The 25124-nt window shown below is 44.2% G+C and overlaps 1 protein-coding gene across 5 annotated transcripts in view; it reads right to left on the bottom strand.

Moving 5' to 3' along the window:
• Positions 1-25124, bottom strand: part of LNPK (lunapark, ER junction formation factor) — a 125262-nt gene that overhangs the window by 6800 nt on the left and 93338 nt on the right. For 4 of the 5 annotated variants that reach the window (XM_075933689.1, XM_075933686.1, XM_075933690.1 and 1 more), the window contains exons 10-13: positions 17647-17752; positions 17356-17426; positions 14663-14830; positions 14176-14202 (exon numbers count right to left, since the gene is read on the bottom strand). In XM_075933689.1, coding sequence (XP_075789804.1) covers positions 14176-14202; positions 14663-14830; positions 17356-17426; positions 17647-17752 — 372 coding nt within the window. The remainder of the gene's footprint in view (positions 1-14175; positions 14203-14662; positions 14831-17355; positions 17427-17646; positions 17753-25124) is intronic. The other variant, XM_075933691.1, reaches the window with a different exon arrangement.

Raw genomic sequence — 25124 nt, forward strand, 5'->3', positions numbered from 1 at the left:
TTAGATCGACTGGCAGTCCTCACACTATCAAAGTGCCCATATTGGGGAGTTGTAGGAATCTCTTTATTAAGTGCATTTTAAATGTTCAGAAGAATTAGCCACCTGTTAAATAAGGATTACTGGGTTAAATCACCTCTTCAACTCCCAACTATAAAGACCCTCATGTCCTGACTTGCGAACTACAGAACCTTTATTAGAAGTAAAAGTATGAGTGACAGAACATGCATCACCTAGCTTGGAAACAATCTGAAACAGAGGTATAAGACAACTTCCATTTCCTCCTTTGCATTGGGAAAACTGCATGGTTATTTTTATTATTCTTCATACAATGCAGGATAGCTTATGAGTTGAACCAAAAGCAACCAAAGGTCTTAAAGTAACTCAAGTTTGACCTTTATATGAATTTTTCCTAAGGCTAGGTTTTCTTTTCCTCTGGAGCAGACCCAATGAAATGACATGACTTTTAAAAACATGCACTAGTGAGATATGTTCAAGTATCTTTAATACCTGCCCAAGGAATATTTGTCTCATTGGTACTCTGTGTGCCTGGCTTTTATGCCATGAGGAAAGGAGTACATGCATTTTAGTTTCTCTTGAAGGAGAAAGCCTAGCATTTACACAGCACTTGAATCCATATACCCTTTACAGTTCTTCCAAAGAGGTAGATGAGAGCTCCTCAGCAAGTCAGACTGAACTGAGTAAAAGAGTCAACAACTTAGGACATTTTTACACTGAAAAAAAAGTGTCATATTAGAAAGTAATTGAATCCAAGGCAAGCTGATTCATCTCAGCTTGAGGGTACTGGGAGTCCTCTGTGCCAGTGTCAGCAGTGCTAAAGAAAAATGCCTTTTTGTGCGTTCAGGACAGAAACGCTATTCTTCCAAAAGAAATAAAACTTATGGGTTTAAGAATTGGTGCCCTAGTGCTATTGTCTTACAGAGCCAGAGGATGTTACCTCCATAGTTAAGAGACAAGTCAATTCTTTGCCAACCAAGTTTGTTTTCCGATCCAGTTTCTTGAACAGCCTTCCGAGCAACTCATCTTTACACAAACTAGATTTATTCCTCTATATAGGTTGAACCTCTCTAGTCCAGCACTCTCTGGTCTGGTGTGATTTTAGTTAGCTGATGTCCATTTATCATGGGTGAGGCTATGTTTCCCCGCAGTCCCATAAAGTCTGTTTACAGCCACCAATCCTGACTCTCAGGATAAGTCTAGACTACAAGCCTCTTTTGAAAGAGAGTCTAGACTACAGCCAGAACTTTCAAAAAAGAGAGCTGCTTTTTTGAAAGTCAGCAGCTAAGCAATGTAGATGCTCTCTTTCAAAGAAGCACAGTTTGCATTCAATAACTGCTATTTTCGAAAGAGCACTTTTGGAAAAAGGCATTATTCCTCATAAAATGAGGTTTTCCATGATCGAAAAAACTGCCAAATTCTTTCGATTTACTTTCAAAAGAACGCGGCAGCAGTCTAGACGCAGGGGAAGTTTTTTCGAAAAAAGGCCACTTTTTTTGAAAAAACCCTGTAGTCTAGACATATCCTCATTGTTTTGTGCTGTTATTTACCCCTTAATGTCTTCTAAGAGACAGTGAGCAGTGGAAGTCCCTGTAATGCTGCTAGACAACATTGACCTTCTATGATCGGGTAAATTCTCTGGTTCGGTACTAGTCAGGTGCTAGGCTAGAGCGGTTCAATCTGTCTCTCAGTATCTCAAAAGTATCTGACATTTGAACTGGCATCTATTCTTCTGGGGCATCTGGTAGGCAGCTAAACAAAGGGGTCATCACTTAGAAGTATAGACAAAGCCCAAGACTAAGTTTAAAGTGCAGTCATGACACCCCATTAACACAGAAGTGTGGTCACGGCTCTAGGTAAACCACCTCCAGGAAGGAAGTAGTTTACAGCACTGGGAGGCAGTTTATAATGGCACTTTACAGGGCTGTAACTTGCTGCACTTGGGCAGGGGGGAAGGGAATGATGTTTTTTCACATCCCTGAGCAACAAAGTTACAGCGCAGTAGAGAGGCAAAGTAGACAAGTACTCACAGATATGCATGGCTGAGCCTTTGGAGTTTGCTGCTGAACTTCAGTCTATGTTTCTGAATCTCCCTTTTGAAGATACCACACTTCTGAAGTGAAATGATGAACTATGCACTAGCTTTAGCTTCCACTTAAATGTTGAGTAGGATCACCATAAGAGAACAAAGTACAGGTGACAAAAGCATGAATTAAAGACAAGCATCAGAGAGATGTCTGCTATCTCCTGATCAAATACAAAGAGAGAAGTTCCTTCTCACTCTCACTATTTGATTATACAAAAGCAAATGGTAATATTATCAAACAACCCAACTACCATCTGTGGTAACAAATTTTGTAGATTACCCCTGACTGAGTGTGAATGGTAACTTCCACCAGCATATCAGCTTCCTTACTACAATTCCACATTTGCTATGAGTCTTCTCAGGATTGAGTCTCAGGGCATAGCAAAATGATCAAGTTATGTCACCAACCCACCCCCTCCTTTTGGCAACAAAAATCTAATAGCCACAAAAGTTGCAAAAACTGCCCAGTTTTTGAGACAAAAAACTTCCTCTTCCATGAGGTGGGGTTTTCTTTCTCACTTGCTTTACTGTCAACAATCATGCAAGTGTGTACTACAGGAGGCTTTTTTGTTGCCGCCACCTGCAGCCAGGTACACGAAAATTCTCTCTCTCTCTCACACACACACACACACACACACACACACACACACACACACACACACACACACACACACACACACACACACACACACACACACACACACAGCTGATCAAGGTTGACTATCCCACCAAGCCTCTCCTGCTTCGACAGCTGCGAAGGTTTTGGACCATAACATGGGGAGACAAGTCTGTGCAGTGGCAGCTGTGAGAGACCCATAGGAACTGGGATATGTACAGCATAGTTCCTGCTAAGGGGCGCGGCTGCATGGCTGTGCACAAAAAATTTCTTTGCCTGGCCACTAATTTTGCAGAGCTGTACAGCAGGTGGCTGCTCCAGCAGCTGGGGTGGCCGAGGAAGCATTTGAGGGGGGCAGGGGAGGGCGCAGCTAGGAGGGCAGCAGAGGCCACATGAGGGTGGGCTGCTCCAGTGGCCAACTGGGGCTGCACGGTGGGTGGCCAGGGCAAGGACCTGCTGTGCAGTGGGGGAGGCTGGGGCCTGTTCTGGTGACCTGACACAAGATGGGCAGCTGGGCTGGGGCCTGCTCAGTGGTCCAGGGACTGTGGGCCAGCTTGGAGGGCCGGGGGCCTGCTCCGGTGGCCAGGACCAGCTCCAGTCCTTCCCCAGGGCTGAAGCAGTGCTCAGGGCCACAAAGTGACTTCTGGACTGCTCCTTGGGCTGGCTGCATGGCAAATGCCCAAAACTACAGCTGAACTGTGATGTGGCTGCTCCAGTGAGTGCCCTGCATACAGGCTGCTTAGGGAGCAGCTCACCTTCTCCCCAAGAGGTGGGGGGGGGGGGATACACTACCTGGGAGAATCTCTTGGGGAGCAGTGGCACACATCCGATCACGTGCACATGACCTCGTTTGCACACAAGATACAATTCACTGCGCTCGTGGATGGAAAATCTTAGAGGGAACACGGATGTACAGGCACTTTTCTCAATCCTTGTGTGAAAAAGAGCATGAGCAGGACATACTGCAGTGCAGAGTTAAGATAAATGAGCTGAGGCAATCCTACCATAAGGTCAGAGAGGCAAACTTTCACTCCAGTGCTGTACCCAAGACATGCCAGTTTTATAAGGAGCAGGACGCAATATTGGGGGTCGACCTTACCTCCTCCACCAAGAGCTCTCTGGATACTTCAAAGGGCACTAACTCAGCAAAAAGAGGATTTAACCCTGATGATGAAATCACAGATGAAAAAGCAGAGCTGGATGATGGGGGCCTCACAGCAAGATTGCCTGGTGTGGCAGATAGCCAGGAACTGTTTTCAAATCCCAAAGGCAAATGGCCAGTCTCAGCAGCAGCTCAAGAGGGAGCAGGAAGCAGGGTATGAGACACAGGGGCAGAGCAAGTGGCTCTGGTTTGGGGAGCGCAGCAACGGATTAGGGCACAGAAAGGTAGGAGGGGTGCTGTATTTCTGTGAGCTGTGTGTAGCCCCATATGGCTAGACATTATGTCCAAGTAAGGTCTTCCACGGCAACTGAATCCTGTAGAGAGATGCTCTGCAAACTTTTCCTGAAGTATTTATTGTTCTTCTCTTGCAGGTTCCATGGCAATGAAGACATGTTTCCTCCCACGTGCTAGGACACTCTCCCATGCCGTTCTGCAATCAGTGGTGCAGGAACCAAAGTGGCACACGATTTAGCTGCATAAAGAACAGGGAAACAGCCCCTAGCATTCAGAAGTTGAGCCCTGGTTTCCCTGCCTACCCTCATCAGTGCAATATCGGCAAGAATGATCTCCTCCAGTGGGAAAGTGTGGCATTATTAGAATAATTTCCATGCAAACCTGCTGCACAAGCTGGGACTGTATTTTCTCATACCCCTATGCACACTTCTCATCCCCCATTTCCCCTTCCCTCAAATTCACCATGTTTACAGTACATGAGAGGTGTGTATCTTTCAAGGGCCAGTTGGAAAGTGGTTGCATATGTTGAAAAATGTGCTTGTAAGTGAAATATTTCAATTTTGAGCAGGAATTTAACAATCCATTTTTATTATATTCTGTGTTGCAGATGAGATCTTGAAAACTCAAAAGACTTCTCCAGCTGACAGATTGCATCAACTAAGGAGGAGCCCCAAGCGAAACAGGGTGGCTCTTGTGAGGGAGGTTCTGAAGCATTCCTCAACTGAGGTCCAAAAAAAGGGAGGAGCAATGGCTAAGCGAAAGGCAGGATAGGAAAGACACCACTGAACACATGATCAAGGTCATGGAAGAAAAAACAGAGATGCTCAAGTGTTTATCAAGCTGCAGAGTCATCAGACCTGATCTCAACTTCCCTCCAACACATACAAAATTCTTTATCCAGCAATCCACTCTCTACACTCAAACATTCCTTTTCACTGTCTGGGAATCCTCCATTTCTGCCACACTCCACTCCCTATAACAACCGGGACTGCGATAGCTGGACCCAAACAAGGTTTTGAGGCTTCACCTTACTCCAAACCCTCCATTACCAGCAAGCACGGATCTTAGACGTGTGCTGTGATTTGTAGGGATCAATAAATGCAAACATTTTTAATAGTACAGTGGTTTCATTTTCTGTTCCACAACCAGTACCAGTTACTCAGGCCCCAGGTACAGGCTCTTAAAGCGCACTCCTTCACAGAATTGTGTTACTTGGGATGAGGAATGGGATGCAGCAGGGAAGCAATCCCAAAAGAGGCATTTAAGAAGTCCTCATTGCCAAGGTAGTTCCTCAAAGCAGCCCTGATGTTAATGGCAGCCCTACGAGCTCCTCTAACAGAACGTAGTATCTGGCTGCTCTAACTCTGAAGCCAAGCACTGTGCTTCAGTGCTTTACCCTTGAGAAAACATTTTACTGTTATTCACACAGATTATGCAAAGTACAGCAAGCGGCTTTAACCCTAGGGCTATGATCCTCCATAAGGCCTTGCCTGCCATAGGGACGCCTTCATTTCCTTTTCAATCTGTCAAACTACATTCCACTAACCACACGGCATCATCTTATCCTATTGTTGAAGTCCTCCTCATTGCTGTTCAGGTGTCCTGTGTACGGTTTCATGAGCCAGGGCTGTAAGTGGTAAGTTGGGTTTCCCAGGATCACTATAGGCACTTCCATATAAGCCACTATAATATTGCACTCTGGAAAGAAAGTCCCTACCTGCAGCTTTCTAAACGGGTCACTGTCTCTGAAAATGTGTGTGCCATGCACCTTTCCGGACCACCCTGCATTTAGGTCTGTGAAATGCCAACAGTGATCCACAAACACCTGAAGGAGCATTGAGAATCCCGTCCTGCTGATATACTCTGTGGTAAGGTGGACTGGCAACAACTGGAATGTGTGTGTCATCACTGGCCCCACTAGTTAGGAAAGCCGATTTCTGCAAAGTCAGTCACTATGTCATCCAACTTCCCCAGAGTCATGGGTCCTCCACAGCAGAATGCAATTTATTACCCTACACACTTGCAGTAATGCAGCTCCAGAGGTCGACACCCCCACTCCAACTGATTTGCAACAGAAAGGTAGCAATCAGGAGTCACCAGCTTCCACACAATAATTGCCACACACACTTCCCTACTGACCAGGTAGTTCTCATTGGGTTGTCCTTTCACCACACAGTTTGGGAGCTGACTCAGCACACAACTCCAGAAGATTGCTTTACGCATACTAAAGTTCTGTAGACTAACATTCTCATCCCACAGCTGCATGACAGTGCTACCCTGCAGCCCAAAAGCAATTGTCTCTCCTGTACAGGAACTCTGAGACAGCCAAATGCATTGACAGGTTGCTGCTGTCCATTTCAGGCCTGTGACTCTTCTTCTGACAGTAACTTCAACAGTAACTCTCCTGCAATGTGTGATGTCCTCACAACACTGAACACAGCATAGAAGAGAAGTATAAAATCCATGCTTTCTTACTGCAGATGCTGGAATGCACAGCAAAGAATGGCAGTTGTAGAAATCGTGCAAAAGGAAGCTGGACACGAGCTAAGTGCAGGGGAAACAAGTAGTGCCTGATGGGACGTTTTGCACATTCTGAAGATGTGCTGCACTTTGTTCTGTTTCCCCACTGTGCCTAGTGAAAGGTGGTGTTGCCAAGCATGGTGAGATGCATGCCCACAGTGCATTGCTCAGTCTGTTGACAAGGCAGCTAAAAATGTGGCCATGAGCTCTTGACATAGGGAGCCAGTCGAAATATGCTTTGGCAACTTTTGCATGTCAACATTACTTTCATTGCCAAAACTTTGCAGAGTACACATACCCTCAGTCAAACTCTCATCAAACACAGGCACCAGGAAAAATAGCAAAACATACTCTCTAGAATGGTCACCAACAAGTAGATCAGAATCTACTGGTGGATCTTGGAGCCTCTGACTGGTTTGGCCAAGAGGCTATCAAGTGCTGGCACTTCAAATGCCCCTCCCGCCCTTTACCTTGGAGCAGGCCCCTCAGGAGCCTCTTGTTTTCTGTGCAGGGCAGAGGAGGAAGAGGGTTGCTGATGTCAAGGTGCCCCTTCTCCCACTTTGTATCCTATCTCCACAGAGCAGAGAGGGGGTCACAACAAAACTTGGGGATGTGGAGTTTGCTGGCTCCTTTTGGGAGTGGTGCAGGGCCAGAACAGGGGTGAACCTGCCTTAGCTCCACCACCCAGGACCTACCTGAGGTAAGCAGGGCCCAGCTGGAGCCCACAAACCTTCCCCAGTCATGAACCCTCTCCTGCACCCCAATCCTCTGCCCTGGCCCTGAGCACCCCTGTATCCAAATGCCCTCCCAGAGCCTGTACCTGGAACCCCCTCCTGTGCCCCAAGCTCAGCTCAGGGCCCCTCTCACACTCCAAATCCCTTAACCCAAGACCAGAGCCTGCACCCCAAGCCTCTGCCCCAGCCTGGTGAAAGTGAGTGAGAATGGGGAAGGGAGGGCATGAAGATGGAGTGAGCAGAGGGCGGGGCCTTGGAGAAGGGGCATGAAGGAGGTGAAGCAAGGGTATTCAGGTTTGAAGTAGATCCTGGATTGCATACAAATTCAAAAATTGATCTTGTGCTTAAAAAGGATGGAGTCCACTGCCCTAGATAGATAAGATACAAAGTTGGATGTCAGCATACTGAGACTATTTCAGCGCAGGCAGTCTCATTAACTCTAGCAGAGCTATACTGGCAATGAATAAGACGGATGAGAAAGTAGACCTGTGGAATCCCATGATGGGCCTTGGTGGAAAGGGAAAGAGCAAATTCAATACTACTCTCTCTGATTACCAAGAAACTAAAGCAATGAAGTCCAGCCTTGTCCACTCCTTCCAGAATTCCCTGACATGTTCAACATCGTCTCCTGACTTAAGGAACTGAAAAGCTGATTGAGGCCTGATATTTTTGCATCAGAAGGTGATTGGCAATGCAATTAAGTATTCTGTGTCACACTCAGATTAGAATCCCAATTACTCAAGGTCAAATAAAACAGAACCATCTCTTCCGAGATTTGTAACGTTGTTGCCTTTCTACAGTTTTGTCCCAATATACTACTCCATTTTTGTGTATCAAATATTTTCAGTATCATAATTTGGCTTTTTTTCAGGGACTAAGTATGATGCATTTAACAGAACAAAGAGCAGCTGATCCCGACTAATGGGACAAAGGGAAGACTACACATGATTACTTTAAAGCACTCTACTCTGTCTTCAAATGGAAGCAGATGAGCAAAGTCAGTAGAACTGTGCTTTGTGGCTTCTTAAAAATTCTGTTGGGGTATGTCTACACTACCCCACTAGTTCGAACTAGCGGGGTAATGTATGCATACCGAACTTGCTAATGAAGCCCGGGATTTGAATTTCCCGGGCTTCATTAGCATAAAGCCGGCGCCGCCATTTTTAAAAGCCGGCTAGTGCGAACCCCGTGCCGCGCGGCTACACGCGGCACGGGCTAGATAGTTCGAACTACGTAGCCATTCCGAACTATCTGTACACCTCGTTCCACAAGGCGTACAGATAGTTCGGAATAGCTAGCTAGCTTCATTAGCAAGTTCGGTATGCATACATTACCCCGCTAGTTCGAACTAGCGGGGTAGTGTAGACATACCCTTGGAGATTTAGTAGTAGAATGACTGAATAGTAATCTAACAGAGAAAAGGCAACTACCAGTTTATCTCAAGAATGTCTCAATTACTGAGATATATCGAGGCAGCCATTTAGAGCTCAATTCAAACATTTACTAAGCACTAGTCCTTTTGATTCAGATGCAAGATAAGATGATAGGCATGTGAGAGCAATTTGCTCAACTAGTTTTCCTCAAGCATATTTCTGCTGACTAATCTCTATCTGATTTGAGATTTGTATAAGTAATTTCATGGAGAAAAGAAGGGCACTCAATCTAGTGTTTTAGTGTCAACAGGTACTATAATCCCACCCCCCTCCATGCCTGTCTGTGAACACAAAAGATAAAGCAGCAGGCTAGTGAATACCTGGACAGAAAAGTGATAGAAATGTAGCCGTGTTAGTCTGGTGTAGCTGAAACAAAATACAGGACTATGTAGCATTTTAAAGACTAACAAGATTTTTGATTTGTCCTTTTCATATGTGTTCATTTTTTTTAATTGTATCCTTTTGTATATGTAGTTGTGACTATTTTCTTCCACTATTTGATCTGAGGAAGTGGGTCTGGCCCATGAAAGCTCATCATCTAATAAACCATCTTGTTAGTCTTTAAAGTGCTACATAGTCCTGTATTTTGGACAGAAAAGTGTGTGTGGGGGAGGAGGGGGGGGGGGATCTGGGCCAGGTCACTATGATCTTTATTGAAGGTGGCTAGGAATTTTGCCTATCATACTGTGGTTTTGCTATGTTGGTAATGGCATGAGCCTTACTCCAATGATATGGTTTAACGGGGTTACTGATCCAAATTTAATTTCTGACTGGTGCCAACATCTGTTGTAATTGTAATTAAACATGTTCTTTCTTGCCAAGAGAGAACAGCCTTAATAGGTGATCTGCAAAATCCTTACAGTTTATATCTCATTAAAAGGAAACTTTAGCAGTTTAAGTTTACAGAGTCACATTAATTAAAGCCTTTAAAATAAGCATGGGTTAAAACTACTTGTAGGACGAGTTTATGTTATAAATTAGATCTGACAAAAGTGACCTACTGAAAATACTTTGACAGTCTGAGAGAAGAGATTGTTTTCATAAGTCAGGGTTGTGCAAGTGAAATGCCTTGAACCAAGTCATAGGCAGTTTGTGCAGAATGACAAATTATGAATTAGTACCAACTTATAGTACATCATCTAATATGGGTATAAGAAAATATTTCCTTTTATATAGTAAATGTAGAGAGTTAATATTTTGTTTTATATGCCTATTATGTATTACAAGAACAAAAGATACAGCATTTACCAAGTAAATCAGATGGTGACATTTTCAGAAGATAAAGAAATGAGACGCACACATTCCATTAAGAATAGATGCTGAGTACCTAACATCCTTCTTCTGTAAATCCCAGCCTGTTATAAAAATGTGGTCTGGGGGCACAGAGTATACATTCATACTTATTATCAATTAACAGTTAAATGTCTAGACTGCATGTTTTGTTTTAGAACCCTTTAATCCTTTTTCTGTTATATCAGCGACTTCCCTGCTTATCTGTTCTCTGACTCTGCATTCTCCTCAGAGAATTTTGGAAAAGAAATGGCTAATAGAAGGGAGAGATACTTTACAATTTTATCTGCAATAAACAGCAGGAAGATCTGGGTCTGTGTTCAATAAAAAACTCAGTGTTTAACTACATAATTCAGATCACACTGGTAAAACCAAACTGATGACCATTATGATTTTCATGATTAAAAATCATTTGAAAGATGATTCCATAGTTAATTAAGTTCAGCATAATATACGGAATATTAATGTAACATACCTGAGAAAATGCAAGGGAAAAATTACTTCTTTTCATAGAAGCAGTTATTACAAGATATCATCTTAAAGAATAGTAAGATTTTCCCTCTATGAATACTGAGCTCACAGATTTTCCCTCTATGAATACTGAGCTCACAGATAAAAGCAACTACATGCTGGGCTGCTTTAATCTATGATGAAAACACAGTTTAGAATCAGCCTCAAGAGTAAGTAGGGGGCTGTAAATAGCTACTTTGGAGTTCCTTCACTTTGCTGCACCCTGAGTTTATTGAGTGCAAGTAAGAACCTCCTGAAACCGCATGACTAAGGAGATTAAAAGGTAGGAAAGGTAGGAAGACTAATAAAGCCAATATGGCTCCATCAGGAGCTTTTTAATTATATGAAAAAAATAAAAAAGGAATCCTACACAAAGTGGAGAGACGGACAAATTGCATGCGTTTCTTCATCTCTGTTGTTATTAATTGTTAACCATCTGGCCACAGGTAACCTTATTAGTGAATGCTGAAACAAAATAGGAATTAAGCACCTCAGCCTTTTTGATGTCATCAGTTATAGCTCTCCTTCCCTGTTAAGCAGAAGACCTTCATTCTCCTTAGTATATAAGACTACACTGCAATATAAGACCATTCTTGAGCCAAACATAAGCAAGGTGAAAAGACTGAACCTACGAGAAAAGGATAAAAAAACTGCATGTTGGGATTGAGGGAAAAAAAAAAGACTGCAGAATGTTCTATTAACAGTCATCAAATATAACGGCTATTGTAAATAAGATGGATTGTTTTCCATGTCTACTTCTTGTCCTCTCTTCAGTGGTGGGCTTAATCTGTAGCAAGGGAGATTTAAATTAGATGTTAAAAAAACATTTCTAACTATAAAAGTGTAGTTAAGTTCTGGAAGATGTTACAAAGGGAGCACAGGAAATCCCATCATTTTTATGAACAAGCTGGACAAACACCCGCAAGGACTGTGTAGGTTTTCTTGGGGCTTGTCTACATTGGCAAGTTACTGCGCTGTAACTTTCTCACTCTGGGATGTGAAAAAACAGCATTGTAAAGCACCCTTGTAAACAGGCTGCCATCTTGGTTAGCTACTTCCCTTGTGGAGGTGGTTTACCTAGAACAGTGTTTCTCAACCTTTTCTTATAAAGTACCCCTTTAAAAAAAAAGTACCCCAGTACCTACAGTTTTCAGACACACACTTTTTTTTCCTACCATTGCAACACATTTGTTTAAACAACTTAATCCTAGCTGGGCGGGAGATGAAATTTTTGGGTGTAAAATTACAAAAATAATAAAACACTGTAAAACTTAAAACAAAAATTCAGTTTTCTTCAAATTTCAGTTGTATTGATATATATCCTTCCCCCCTCCCGCCCCCAGAGTTCTCTCGAGTACCCCTAAGGGTACTCATACCACTGGTTGAGAAAGACTGACCTAGAGCACTGAGCAAGCTCTTGTCCAGAGCTTTTGCCAGGACCATGCTGCCATGTTAAAGCACTGCCGCAGCAGCAACACTTGAAACTAGAAGCGTACACATAGCCTCTAATCAGACCTGCCTCTACTCCAGGTTTCTTCCAGCCCTGCATTTCTATGATTTTTATGATTAAGTTAAGATTGACTAGAAACTGAAAACGCAAGGCCCTGAATAAGGGCTAAACAGTAAGTGGCACTCTCGCAGAGCCACTGAGCAGCTCCTTCACTGACCTGTCAGAAAGGAACTGGTTTGAACGTTCTGGAGCCTCTGAGGTTATGTCTACACTGCAAAGAAAAACCTCACAGTGCCAAATCTCAGAGCCCAGTCTATTGACTCAGGCCATGGGGTTAAAAATAGCAGTGTAGATGTCCCCACTCAGCTAGAGCTCTAGCTTTAGAAGTCAAAGAGAGGATGGTGGTGGAGTCTGGAGCCCGCCCCCCACACACACCTGAGTGGAATATTTACATCCCTTTTTTTAGCCTTGAATCCCAAGCCCCAGGAGGCTGAATCAATTGACCTGAACTCAAACTCCATGCTTCAGGTTTTTGTTTGCAGTTTAGACATATCACATGAGCTACCTGAAGTTGGAGCATATTGAGTAAGTTAGAGCTCTCAAGCCAGTGTGCAGGTGCCTCGCTGGATCACATTTCAAGACCCAGACACAGTTTCCTACATGACTCATGTTAAGGAATTAGACATCAATAAAGAGAATTCTGGACATGTGGTATTTTTAGAGAACTCTCAGCACTATTAGCAAAAAATCAGACATTAATTGTGTTTTTAAACAGTGTAAGCCATTAAAGGTCTTAATATACCCCTACGATCCTCCCCCATTTATTAATCTGTCCTCTGGGTAATGCAAAGATGGTCACCCTGCCTCTTCATTCTACAAACAAAGTGAAAAACAATACCACTCTCTACCCAACATGAAAAGATTACAACAGGAAGGGAGTTTTATTTGTTAAGCTACTAGAACTATTTCCTGTAGTCAGTTACATTTTAAATCTCTTCAGCTAAGCATATAGTGACATGAACTGCCAACCCCACATGCTTTAGATCTTGTCTGGTTTGAACCCAAGAGAAATCCATAATCAAAGTAAAATTTAACTGAAGATTCTTTGGTTTTAATTACAACTATTTTCTAAACTCTCCTGAAAATATTGCATCTTCTTGTTGGCTGAACACTAGACACCTACTGTATTTGCAGACTATAAAATTTCTCAAAAGGAACTTTGTTAAATTAAAATTGACAATCTGTCTTTGAACTCTTGGGCAGTTTTACTAGATTTTCCTGCCCTGAGGAAAATAGCAAAACTAACTTAAGGAACAAAGGCAGGAATTTCAACCCACCTCAATCAATTGACCTGCTTTTTTTTAAAAAAGTGAAATTTAACCACTTAGGAACAGATTGTCTTGACTGTGCATATAATATACAGTTTAGATTTTCTATTTGCTTATTAATAATATAAAACAGGTTTCTGTAACCAGTATTTTCAAAGGAAAAATAACCTTGCCAGACACAAGTGAAGTAAGACTGAATTTTAAGGAACTCTATGGCTAAAAACCCTTCAGTCATGCAGATGAAGAGTAAATTACAAACACTAAGAAATGCAAAATACACACACTACAAAAATTGCTCTTTTAATTTAAATCAGGGGTATGGGAACTTTTTTGGGTCAGAGGTCCCTGACCCACAGAAAAGTCAGCGGGGGCCACACACAAGTGAGAAATAAAATAAAATAAAATAAAATCCTCACTAATGTAGCACCCAATTGAGAAGGAGAAACATACTCCCCACATTCTCCTGGCACAACAGAGCCTAGGAGAGCCCAGCCTAGTAGATTCTGTGCGTTCCAGCCCTGTGGTGGGGCAGCAGAGGGGAGGGGAAGGCTGGAGTGCAAGCACTGGCTCCCCAATGTAAAGGGGTCCCTGAGTAGAGTTGCCAGGTGTCCGGTTTTGATACGGACAGTCCAGTATTTTCGCCTCCTGTCTGGTTTAAAAAAAAAAACGACACCTAAAATGTCCGGTATTTTCTGATTTTTCCCCCCTGCCAGGAGGCGAAGATACCACACACCTGGCAACCCTATGACACACTCAGCAACTGGGCCCAGCCCCCGGACACCCCTCCACCCGCTTACCTGGTTCCGCAGGGGCTTGTCTTGTGGCTGGAGCAGAAAAACAAAATAGCCATCGTCCAAAAAAGCCTTTTCTTAAAGGGGCCATGCTGATTTTTTAATTATTTTTTGCTTAAAAATCCTTTTTTTTTCTTCCCCCTCAACAACTTTGGTCTCTCCCCTTCCCCTCCCCCCCTTTCCTTTAACAGAATTTGTTCCCAGTGTTTTTGTTTTTGGGGGGGGGGTACGGGAGGGGTGTTTGGTATTTTTGGTTATACCATCTGGCAACCCTCCCCCTGAGCCAGGCAAGCTGGAGGCCACATCTGGTTCCCAGGCCTAAGATACCCCACCCCAATTTAAATCAAACATTTAAATGATGCCGGAGAGCTCATGACAAATAATGCTTTAAAAAAGCTGCTCTTTAAGGGAAAAAGTCTAAACCAGGAAGAATAGTGACAAAAGGATTTCAGTGAACATTAATAATGGCAAGCTTCACAGGATTATTACATACCATCCCTTGGTGGATTCTCTTCTAGTTTTTCCCCTCCGGAATGCAAAGGTCCAACTGCAGTTTGCAATTCTATTTGCTTCTTTTCACAACTGAAATCTGGGAGTCGTGGAGCTTGTGGTCTAGTCTTTCTTGCAGGATTCAGGAAAAAGCAGTATGCACACCTAAATGCTGAACAAAGGTTTACAAAAGCATATACAATAGTAATCTCACTAAGGGCATGTCTATACAGAAACATTATTTTGGAAGAACGGATCTTATTTTGAACAACATACTGTGCATCTACACAGCAAGCCATTATTTTGAATTAATTTTTGCTTTGGAGGACCTCTCCCTCTGACTCCTGTAACCCTCATTTCACGAGGAGTAAGGGAAGATGAAGGAAGAGTGTTCTGCCTTCGACTTCCTGCTGTGTAGACAGCGCCAAAAGCCAAATTAAGCTATTTCGGCTTCAGCTACGCAACTGACGTAGCTGAAGTTGTGTATCTTAATTCAACTTTTGCCCTGCTGTGTTGATGTTCTCTTAGGTAACTTCTAGTCTCAACATACTAGTATTCAGATTCACATTTTCCAAGAAATAAAGCTCAGTGAAGATATTAAAGACACTACAGAACTTTTGTCTTTAAATTAGAAAATAGTTCTATTAACCAGTTTTAAAAAACAATGAAGCATACTTCATGCTTTAGAGTAACACCACCTAAATCTACTCTGGTCCCTCTAAACTTCTTCCCTTTTTCTCTGTGGACTTACTGAGTGTATGTTTACTTTCTGCTCTGCTGTTGCTATTTGTGAACATTATTGCTTAGTGTTCAGAGGAGCATCACAAACAACAAAATATGCATCTCATGATACACAAAGTGATGCCAAATATATAAACAATCTTTTATCTGTTATTTGAGTCACTGGCAGCTTGTTTATGGAAGAAAAGTATACTTACAGATTTATAAAATAAGACTATTATCTTGTTTTTTATTTTACATAGTCCAGTATAGATATCCATTACTTTTAAATTATTCTATCAATTATTACTCAGTCATTTACTTTCCTTGGGGCTACCTTGATGTTGTGAGCAGGCTTGAGAGTTTTCATGACCCTGAGAGCTATGGCAGCAGTTTAACTCCTGGTAGGACCACTCCATCCAGACAGATCAAAGAGTAGGAACCAGACAAAAAGCAGTATATTGCTAGGGTGGACAAGATTATGTAGACCAGTAGGCAGCTGGTCTAGGAGAAGGCATATTTTATATTAATACTGGAGTTATCCGGCCTGTGAGTGAGTCATGGCCTGAAGACTTTGGTGGAACAGCCAGTTTCTGCTTAAGTCTGTAGTAACATTAGCAAGTGAAACTGGCACAGCCTAGACACTACGCCAGGATCACTTTTGTCATCAATGGGATCTGCATGTGATAGTCTCAGTTGTTTCTCCCGCACAATCTGCTACTACTTTGGAAAATGCTTTGTGTATTTCTATAGTCCTTAAATGTAGTTCATTCATCAAACTCAACTGCAGACTCCACGATTACTTTAAAAATAATCTTCTGCAGTGGTAGCTAGTAAGGAAAAGCCACCTTTGTGTTGGAAAAATATTATCAGGTGTCAGCACGGCCAACAGACATGTCAGGACCTGAGACAATGGGGGGCAGTGGTTCTGCGCTTCCAGAAGAGGCAGGGCCAATGTTAGAAAGGGTGGGGCTGAGGGCAGTCAGCCCTTAGCACCGCCTGGACCACGGTGCTGTTCTCCCTCCACCTCCAGAGTTGCAGAGCAGCACTCTTGTGCTTCTGCAGCAAATCAAAGGGGCCCAGGGCTCCAGCTACTGCAACTTCTGCTGTAGCAGCGGCAGCAGCTGGGAGCTCCAGGCCTATCTGAATGGTCGGGCCCTGGGGCAATTGCCACTTTTGCCCTCCTCCAACCACCCCTGCCCCCATCATGGGTAGGCCTGTATGCTGTCCAATAATTTAAAATACATTTTTACAAAAGATGAAATAAAGGTCCCTTTCTTGCACATCTGGACTGTTTGTTCCTCAAACTGATACACAACATGCATTATGTGGTATCAATCAAAAATGAAATATGCATTGACTACTGGGCTGCATCTATTTTTCCCCAAAGAAGAGACAGATATCCAAGTGCAATGGAGAGAGAAGAGAGATGCCTGAAACTATTTCTTAGACATTAGACTTACTGTACAAAATAGGCAAAATAAAACATCTGTGTTCAATAAAGAACTAAGTCTGCCTTAAGTTATTGTCAGCCATAAATTGAAATACAACCTCCAGGGCTTGTTCCTACTCCTGTTATGAAGCCTCCCTGAGATCTTCTTGCCAAAACAAGATTTTCTTTAAGTTCTAGTAAAGTAGAGCACTTTAAAGCCAGATAGTTTTTAAGATATAAAACCCTTTTGAGGACTATTCCTAGCCCATAGTGATTCTCAAGTATGTACTGGAAAAGACTTATTTCTACTGAATAGTTTTTCACACACAAAACCCTTGGCCTAAAGGTTGTAGTAAAGTGCTTTTAAAAACTTTAAATCTATCCTAAGCTACTGAGAAGTAAGTTACCATATGTGGCATTTCTTAGCTTGTACTAAGTATTTATCTAGAGTTAAAATGTTCCAGTGCTGTAACAGTTTCTGATGACCTACAAGACATATATTTGTATTTTTTTTAAAAGAACAGATTATGCAAGTTAACTCTTACCAATGTATTCAAACTCCTCCTTCAGAGCCATCCCATTGTGAGAAAAACACTGTTGACATATAAGGGCATATCTAAAAAAAGAGTAACAATACAGGTGTTAATTTGAAGCTAAGTATTGCAACAATGGAACTGCTGTATAATATTTAAGCTGAGCAACTTTTAATATAAATAGTCTTAACAAGTAAATGCCCAATCCATTTACTGGTTAGCAGGGTCTCTTCACTATACATCAGCAAAACATAAATTTGTGATCATGATCTGTTTGTTACTTACAAATTAGCAAAATTTTACCTGTTCTGTGGACCATCACCAACTAAGTATTCAACAATTCTATCCAAAGCACCTCTTTCTCGAGGAAGAATAGGTCTTGCTAAAGGAGGGCCTGGTGGATGGAGACCTAACAAATAAAGTGAACACCATGAATGGACTTTTAACTACAAATCGAAACTACACAATGCACTATTTCTACTGCATATGCAAATACAGTAGAACTACTGAACATATTAATATAAACTGTCACAATTATGAAATCCACTAGGGAGACTGCAAGACTTTATTTCAAACTAAAAACATAGTTGGACTGGAGCTAGGGTTTTTTCCTCCAACATGTCATTCTTCAAGTTAAAAGTTTTTCTGTTAAAAGTATTTCCGCAAAAGCACATCTAGATTGGCATGGATGCTTTTGTGCAAAAGCATCCGTGGCCAGTCTAGATGTGATTTTGCGCAAGAAAGACCAGATCGCTATTTTAGCCATCGGGGATTTTTTGCGCAAAACAGTTCTTCCCTGTCTACACTTGCCCTCTTGCGCAAGTATTCTTGCACAAGAGGGCTTTTTCCCCCGAGTGGAAGCATGAAAGTATTTGCGCAAGAAGCACTGATTTTGTACATTACAAAGTCAGTGCTCTTGCGCAAATTCAAGTGGCCAGTGTAGACAGCTAGCTAGTTTTTGCGCAAAAGCATGCTTTTGCGCAAAATCTTGCCAGTCTAGATGCACCCACAGCCTTTATCTTTAAGGCCCTTTAACACCAGTGTACAAGGGGCTTACAGTGGGTGTAAATATAAATGCACCCATTGGCTAACTGAATATTTGCTTTGCTCTCACTGTCAGTTTATTAGAAATCTGAGCGGAGGGAAGTTCACCTGCCCCTGAAATGTGGATTACTAGAAAAATCCAGAAGTTTGTCCAGAGACCCCAAAATTAGAATCTTAAAAATGTATATGAGCATTTTACTACCAACAATGGACACCAGAATCTCTTTTATCACCAAAATGGCATTACTTAAAAATAGGCATTACAGAGAACAGATGGGGAATCCAAGATTGAACACAAAAATGCTGTTATAAGCAAAGAAATTAATCAACTACTACATGGTGAAGCTAACGAATGATCTCTTTTAGCAGAAAAATAGTAGAGGAAGGCCACGGATGCATTCTTCCCTGCCAATTAAAAAAAAACACCCAGAAATATACTGAAGTGAATTTAGGACCCCAAAATATTTTAGAGGATAAGCCTCAACTTTTTGCATTGCTATTAATATTACTGGAAACTTATGAACACCAGTGGGTTGAAGCAGCAGTTGAGAGATCTTCTATGAGGTTTCATCTCTAACTGAGATGCCATATTATAGATCTTCACCTTCCCATTTAAAATAATGAAATCTCTTGTTTAGAAACTAAAGCAATTGATGCAACATGAAAGAGTGACAAGGAAGAACTGACATATTTTAGTAATCTTTCATAAGAGTTTTGTCCTTTCAAATAACTTAATCCCACAATCAGATTTTGCTTCTTTTTGTGTGTCTCCTCAAATACAGAAGTAAGACCACCCAGCTGTCCATAGACCAATATTTGGGAGCAGCAGGTCTGTTATGCAAGATAAATGCAAAATTAAAAATATGTACATTCTATTTCTTGTAGCTTTAACTCTTCACTTCCTTACTCCTGAAGTTGTCAGCTACATTATGAAGGGAGTCTTGTCAAATTAACTTTTAAAATCTAAATAGCCTCAATAATCCCAAACCAGCAGCTCTTACGACATTTAAAATGCAAAGCCAGCTCCAGGAGCTACCCCTGCTGCAGCTCTGCAGAGCGGCCCTTCTCAACTAATTGTGTAATTGATACAAATTGTATCGACTATACGATTAGCCAAAAAACTGCTCTTTAACATCCTTAGCTTAGACTTCTCCCACACTTAACATTAATGCTTAATAAATCATTTAATAAATGCTTTCGATTCAGATTAAAGACCCAAACACTGATTTATTAATAACATTATTTTTACCAAGCTAACTACAAACTACTGCTCAGTACCATTAAAATGTCAGAGTCCTAAAACTGAGACATCCCTCAAAACGCAACAGTAAAATTTCTGATAATTTTTTTGGTAATGATTCACAAACAAAACTGCACACTGGAAAAAAAAAGGATCTTTCAAAAAGAGTTACTCACCATTTGCAGTAATGGAGGTTCTTTGAGATGTGTCCCACTCTAGGTGCTGGTGCCATTTTTCTAGCAGTGCTCTGCTGCACTGTGCACACGCCCAGGCACCTCCTTGTGCCTTTGGTGTCCATTAGGCGCATACACGCTGCATGGCCCCCCTCCATTCCTTCTCCACTCTTGCCACTGGACTAAGAGGGCTCCAAAACAAGGGAAGGACGGAGAACCCCCATTACTGCACAGGGTAACTCTCTTTTCTTCTTCGAGTGCTGTCCTCATGGGTGCTCCACTCTGGGTGACTACAAAGCAGTAGTCAATTCGTGGAGGCGGGTTTGGAGCTCTGCCACTGTCTTGGAGGATAACACCGCTTGTCCAACAGCCATAGATGACATGATGGCAGAGGTAAGTTGTAGTATTTTGCAAACATGTAGTCGGATAACCAGGTGGCTGCCTTGCAAATGTCCTCTAGAAGAAATTGTTACTCACCTTGTGCAGTAACATCTGTTCTTCGAGATGTGTGTCCCCGTGGGTGCTCCACTACAGGTGTCGGGCTCGTCCCGGCGCCGCAAACCGGAAAGTTCTTGCTAGCAGTAGCCCCCTCCGGAGGACCGCGCATGTGCAGAGCGTCCCGCGGCGTTTGCGCCTTTTCTGCGTCGCGTGGTCCGACCCGCCAGTTCCTCCTAGCCGGAACATCTGAAAGAGACAAGACAGAGCTCCGAAGCAGGGAGGAGGGCGGGTCGTGGAGCACCCACAGGGACACACATCTCGAAGAACAGATGTTACTGCACAAGGTGAGTAACAATTTCTTCTTCTTCAAGTGATGTCCCCGTGGGTGCTCCACTACAGGTGAGTATGAAGCAGTCATCTAACCGCTGGTCGTGCTTTGGAATTACTTGTGCACAGAAGAAAGAACTGCCTGAGCGACTGCTATGTCTTCCGCTTTGAGACGGTCAAGGGCATAATGTCGAGCAAACGTGGATGAGGACGACCATGTAGCTGCATGGCATATGTCCCGTAGCGATACGTTCTTCATGAAAGCCGTGGAGGCGGCCATACTCCTGGTTGAATGTGCGGTTGGTGGACAGGGTAGAGACCTGCCCCTGAGGGCATAGCAACGAGTGATGCAGTTAACGATATGTGCCGAAATACGTTGTGATGACAGTTGATGACCTTTAGAGCGATTCGCCAGTGACAATAGTAATCACGGAGACTTCCGGAAGGGACGCGTTCTGTCTAAATAGAATGCCAACGTCCTTCTGACGTCTAATGTGTGCCAGCGGGCTTCCTCAGGTGTAGCATGTGGCTTGGGGTAGAAGGTAGGAAAGACTATAGGCTCATTGACGTGGAATGACGAATTAACCTTTGGCAGGAAAGCTGGATGACATCTCAGTGAGACTCCCTGCTGAGTGAATACTGTGTAGGGAGGATCGGCAGAGAGTGCCGCGAGCTCGGAGACTCGTCGAGCTGAGGCGATCGCAAGGAGAAAGGTAACTTTAATTGTGAGAGTCTGTAAATCACAAGTTGCAAGTGGTTCAAATGGTGGGCGGGTAAGAGTGTCCAGTACGAGGGTACGGTCCCATGGTTGTGAGATAGGTCTATGCGGTGGGTAGAGATTCGAAATACCCTTGAGGAACTTCTTCATAAGTGGATGAGAGAAGACGGAAAAACCCTCTATTGGAGCGTGAAAGGCCGAAATTGCTGCCAAGTGTACTCTTAGGGAAGCAGCAGCCAAGCCTTGCGAATGTAAATGAAGTACATAGTCTAGGATGCACTGAATATGGGCTTTGAGGGGATTGATGGTTTGTGATTGGCACCAAGCGAAGAAGCGACGCCACTTGTAGAGGTAAGATCGTTGAGTGCTGTGGCCTCTGCTTTGTACTAGTACGTCCCTGACTGCTTGGGAGCAGGTTAGATCTAGGCCTTGGAGCCAGTTAGGAGCCAAGCTGTCAGGTGCAAACGGTCGATGTCCGGATGGAAAAGATTGCCGTTTTGCTGCGAGATCAAGTTGCTGATCCATGGAAGTCGTTGAGGTCTGGATACCGACATCTGCATGAGTTGCATGAGCCATGTCTGGCGAGGCCAGAAGGGGGCCACCAGGATTACTGTCGCTGAGTCGGATAGTATCTTCTCTATTACTCGGGGTATCAGTGGAATTGGGGGAAAGGCGTATAAGAGATGGTATGTTCCCCACCTGAGCAGGAAGGCATCCCCCATCGATTGGGTGCCTATGCCCGCTCTTGAGCAGTAAGCGCGACATTTCTTGTTGTCGTGAGTAGCAAAGAGGTCGATCTCTGGGTAGCCCCATAGCTGGAACAGATTGCGGGCTACGGAGTGAAGGAGTTCCCATTCGTGTTGGGAATGGAAGGATCTGCTGAGTGCATCCGCAATTGTATTGGTTTTGCCGGGGAGATAGGAGGCTGTGAGTGTGACATTGTGACGAATCACCCAGTTCCAAAGGCGCACTGATTCCGCACACAAGGTCCTGTCGATTGATGTAGTATACAGTGCATATGTTGTCCGTAAGGACCTGTAGAGTGGTTCCCTGTATCTGGTGGACGAAGCGGCGACAAGCGTTGAAAACTGCCCTGAGTTCCAGGAAGTTTATGTGAAGTAGGGATTCTTGGTGGGACCATAATCCTTGGACCCGATAGTGTAGCATATGTGCCCCCCAGCCTACAAGGGACGCATCCGTGGTAAGTTGAATTGACGGGGATTGGATCCGGAAGGGAACACCCGTCAGAGTATTGGCCAGTTGGAGCCACCATGCGAGCGATTCCTTGACACGGGCAGGGACAGGTGTGAAACTGTTGATATTGGTAATTCCCGGTTTGTAGGCTACGAGGAGCCAATGTTGCAGACATCGCATGCGGAGGCGAGCGTAGGTTATGACATACGTGGTGGAGGCCATGTGGCCTAACAGCTTCAGGCAGGTAAGGTATGAGACTGCCGGGGCCATAAGCAAGACGCTCGATAGGTCCCGGATGGCGTCGGCTCTGTCTGTAGGAAGGTACGCCATAGCGGTGGTAGAGTCTAGTTTGGCTCCAATGAAAACGATGGACTGGGCGGGAATCAGAGTAGATTTTGGAAGATTGATAATTAGTCCAAGAGTCTTGAAGATACCTTTTGTAGTGGTAACTGCGGTCTCGGCCTCTTGTCTCGAAGGGGCCGTGAGGAGGTAGTCTTCGAGATAGGGAAAGATGGTGATGCCGGCTCGACGGAGGTACGCAGCTACGACTGCCATGGTCTTTGAAAACACTCTTGGGGCTGCGGATAGGCCAAAGGGGAGCACCGTGTATTGGTAATGATCGTCTCCCACGGTAAAGCGTAGAAATCTCCTGTGAGCTGGATGGATGGCAATATGGAAGTATGCGTCCTGTAAATCGAGGGACGCGAACCAATCCCCTCTGTAGTGCTGGGATGATGGAACCCAGAGTAACCATCTTGAATCTGTGTCTTCACAGGTGGCGGTTGAGGCCGCGAAGATCTAGGATCGGTCTCCATCCCCCCGACTTCTTCTCGGTGAGGAAGTACCGGGAATAGAAACCTCTGCCTCGGAACTCGGGAGGAACTATTTCCACCGCACCTATGGTAAGCAGGTGCATGACCTCCTGACGTAACAGGGAGTCGTGAGAGGGGTCCCTGAAAAGGGACAGGGATGGGGGGTTGGTGGGAGGTAAAGTGGAGAACGGAATGGTAAGCCCAGAGGTTACGATCTCCCTGACCCAACGGTCCGTGGTGATGGTGAACCAACAAAGAGAGTAAGGGTTCAGATGGCGGTGGAAGAGCTTGGTTACTCGTGTTGGGGATTCCAGTAGGGGGATGATACGCAGACCCTCGACAAGTCCATCAAACTTGCTGCCGAGGTTGTTGCTGGTTGTGATTTTTGTTAGGCTGCTGGCGGCGGCGTTGGGGGCGCTGCCTTTGTCTATGTTGGTCGTAAGGTCTAAAGCGTTGGTTGGAATAAAAAGAAGAAGGAGGAGGCCTTTGTCTGTTATACGGCCAAGCTCTCCTGCGCCTGAAAGGCAGAGTGTACATCCCGAGAGTTCTTAACGTGGTTCGGGAGTCTTTTCCGGAGTGAAACACTTGATCCGTGTTTTGGGCAAACAGGGATGCTCGGTCGAATGGAAGGTCTTCCACCTTAGGCTGTAGATCTTTTGGCACAGAAGCCAGGTGCAGCCAAGAGTCACGTCGCATGACGATCGATGTCTCCGTAGTGCGGGAAGCTGAGTCAGCAATATCCAGAGATATCTGGAGTGCATTACGGGCCACTGTGTAACCCTCCTGCACAATGGATTTCAGTACGTCCCTTTTGGAATGTGGAAGATGTTGTATCAACGGCACCAACTTCGAGTAGTTATCGAAGTCATGGTTGGCAAGATGGGCGGAGTAGTTTGCCATCCTTAATGTGGCTGTTGCCGACGAATATACCTTTCTGCCGAGCAAGTCCAGACGCTTGGCTTCTTTGTCCGCGGTGGAATTTCTCGCTTGTGCGGACCTTGCCTTTTGTTGGGCTGCGTCGACAACGATGGAATTTGGTACGGGGTGAGTAAAAAGAAATTCTGCGTCTTTGGCATCAATAAAGTATTTCCTGTCCGTGCGTTTATTGGTAGGGGGTATAGATGCCGGGGTTTGCCAGATGTCATTAGCTACTTCCAGGATAGCGGCATCGAAAGGGAGAGCTAGTTTTGATTTGCTGGACTGTTGTAAGTTTATAAGGAGGGCATGGTGTTTTGGTGGTGCTCCAGAGGTACGTAAGTTTTGTGAATGTGCTACCCGTTTCATGAACTTTTCAAATTGCTTGTAGTTGTCCACGAGAGGAGGTTCGTCGTTAAACACCGCGTCGTCCGGGGAAGAGGAAGCGGCATCTGTCGGAGAGGCCATGGGCTGGTGCTCTGCCACCGGCGACTGAGTGGTATCGTCATGCGGGGCAGAGGTTGACGACGCATCCCCGGTAGGCGTTGGTGGGCGTTGAGCCGGCGGAATAGAGTCCTGGGTAGTCGGCCATGGCGAATATAATTGTTGCCGGTCTGGGGACAAGGGTGAGCGCCTTGTGACTGAACGTGAACGATCAGAATGAGGCGAGGTGTGCACACGATGGCGAGAACCACGGTGTGAATATTGCGGAGAGTAAGAAGCGGCGCTCCTGTGGCGATAGTAACGGGAGCGAGGAGAAGATCACGGTGATCGTGAGCGGTATGAGTAACGATACGGAGATCTCGAGTAGTATGTGCGGTGATAGTGAGGCGGTGTAATGGATCGCCTTGGGGATCTGTAATAGCGATGCGTAGGGGAATAATTGTAATAGTGGTCCCGCCGTCTGAGGTGGTGAGAGC

This window comes from Pelodiscus sinensis, chromosome 7 (assembly GCF_049634645.1).
Source record: "Pelodiscus sinensis isolate JC-2024 chromosome 7, ASM4963464v1, whole genome shotgun sequence".
Taxonomy (NCBI): Eukaryota; Metazoa; Chordata; order Testudines; family Trionychidae; genus Pelodiscus; species Pelodiscus sinensis.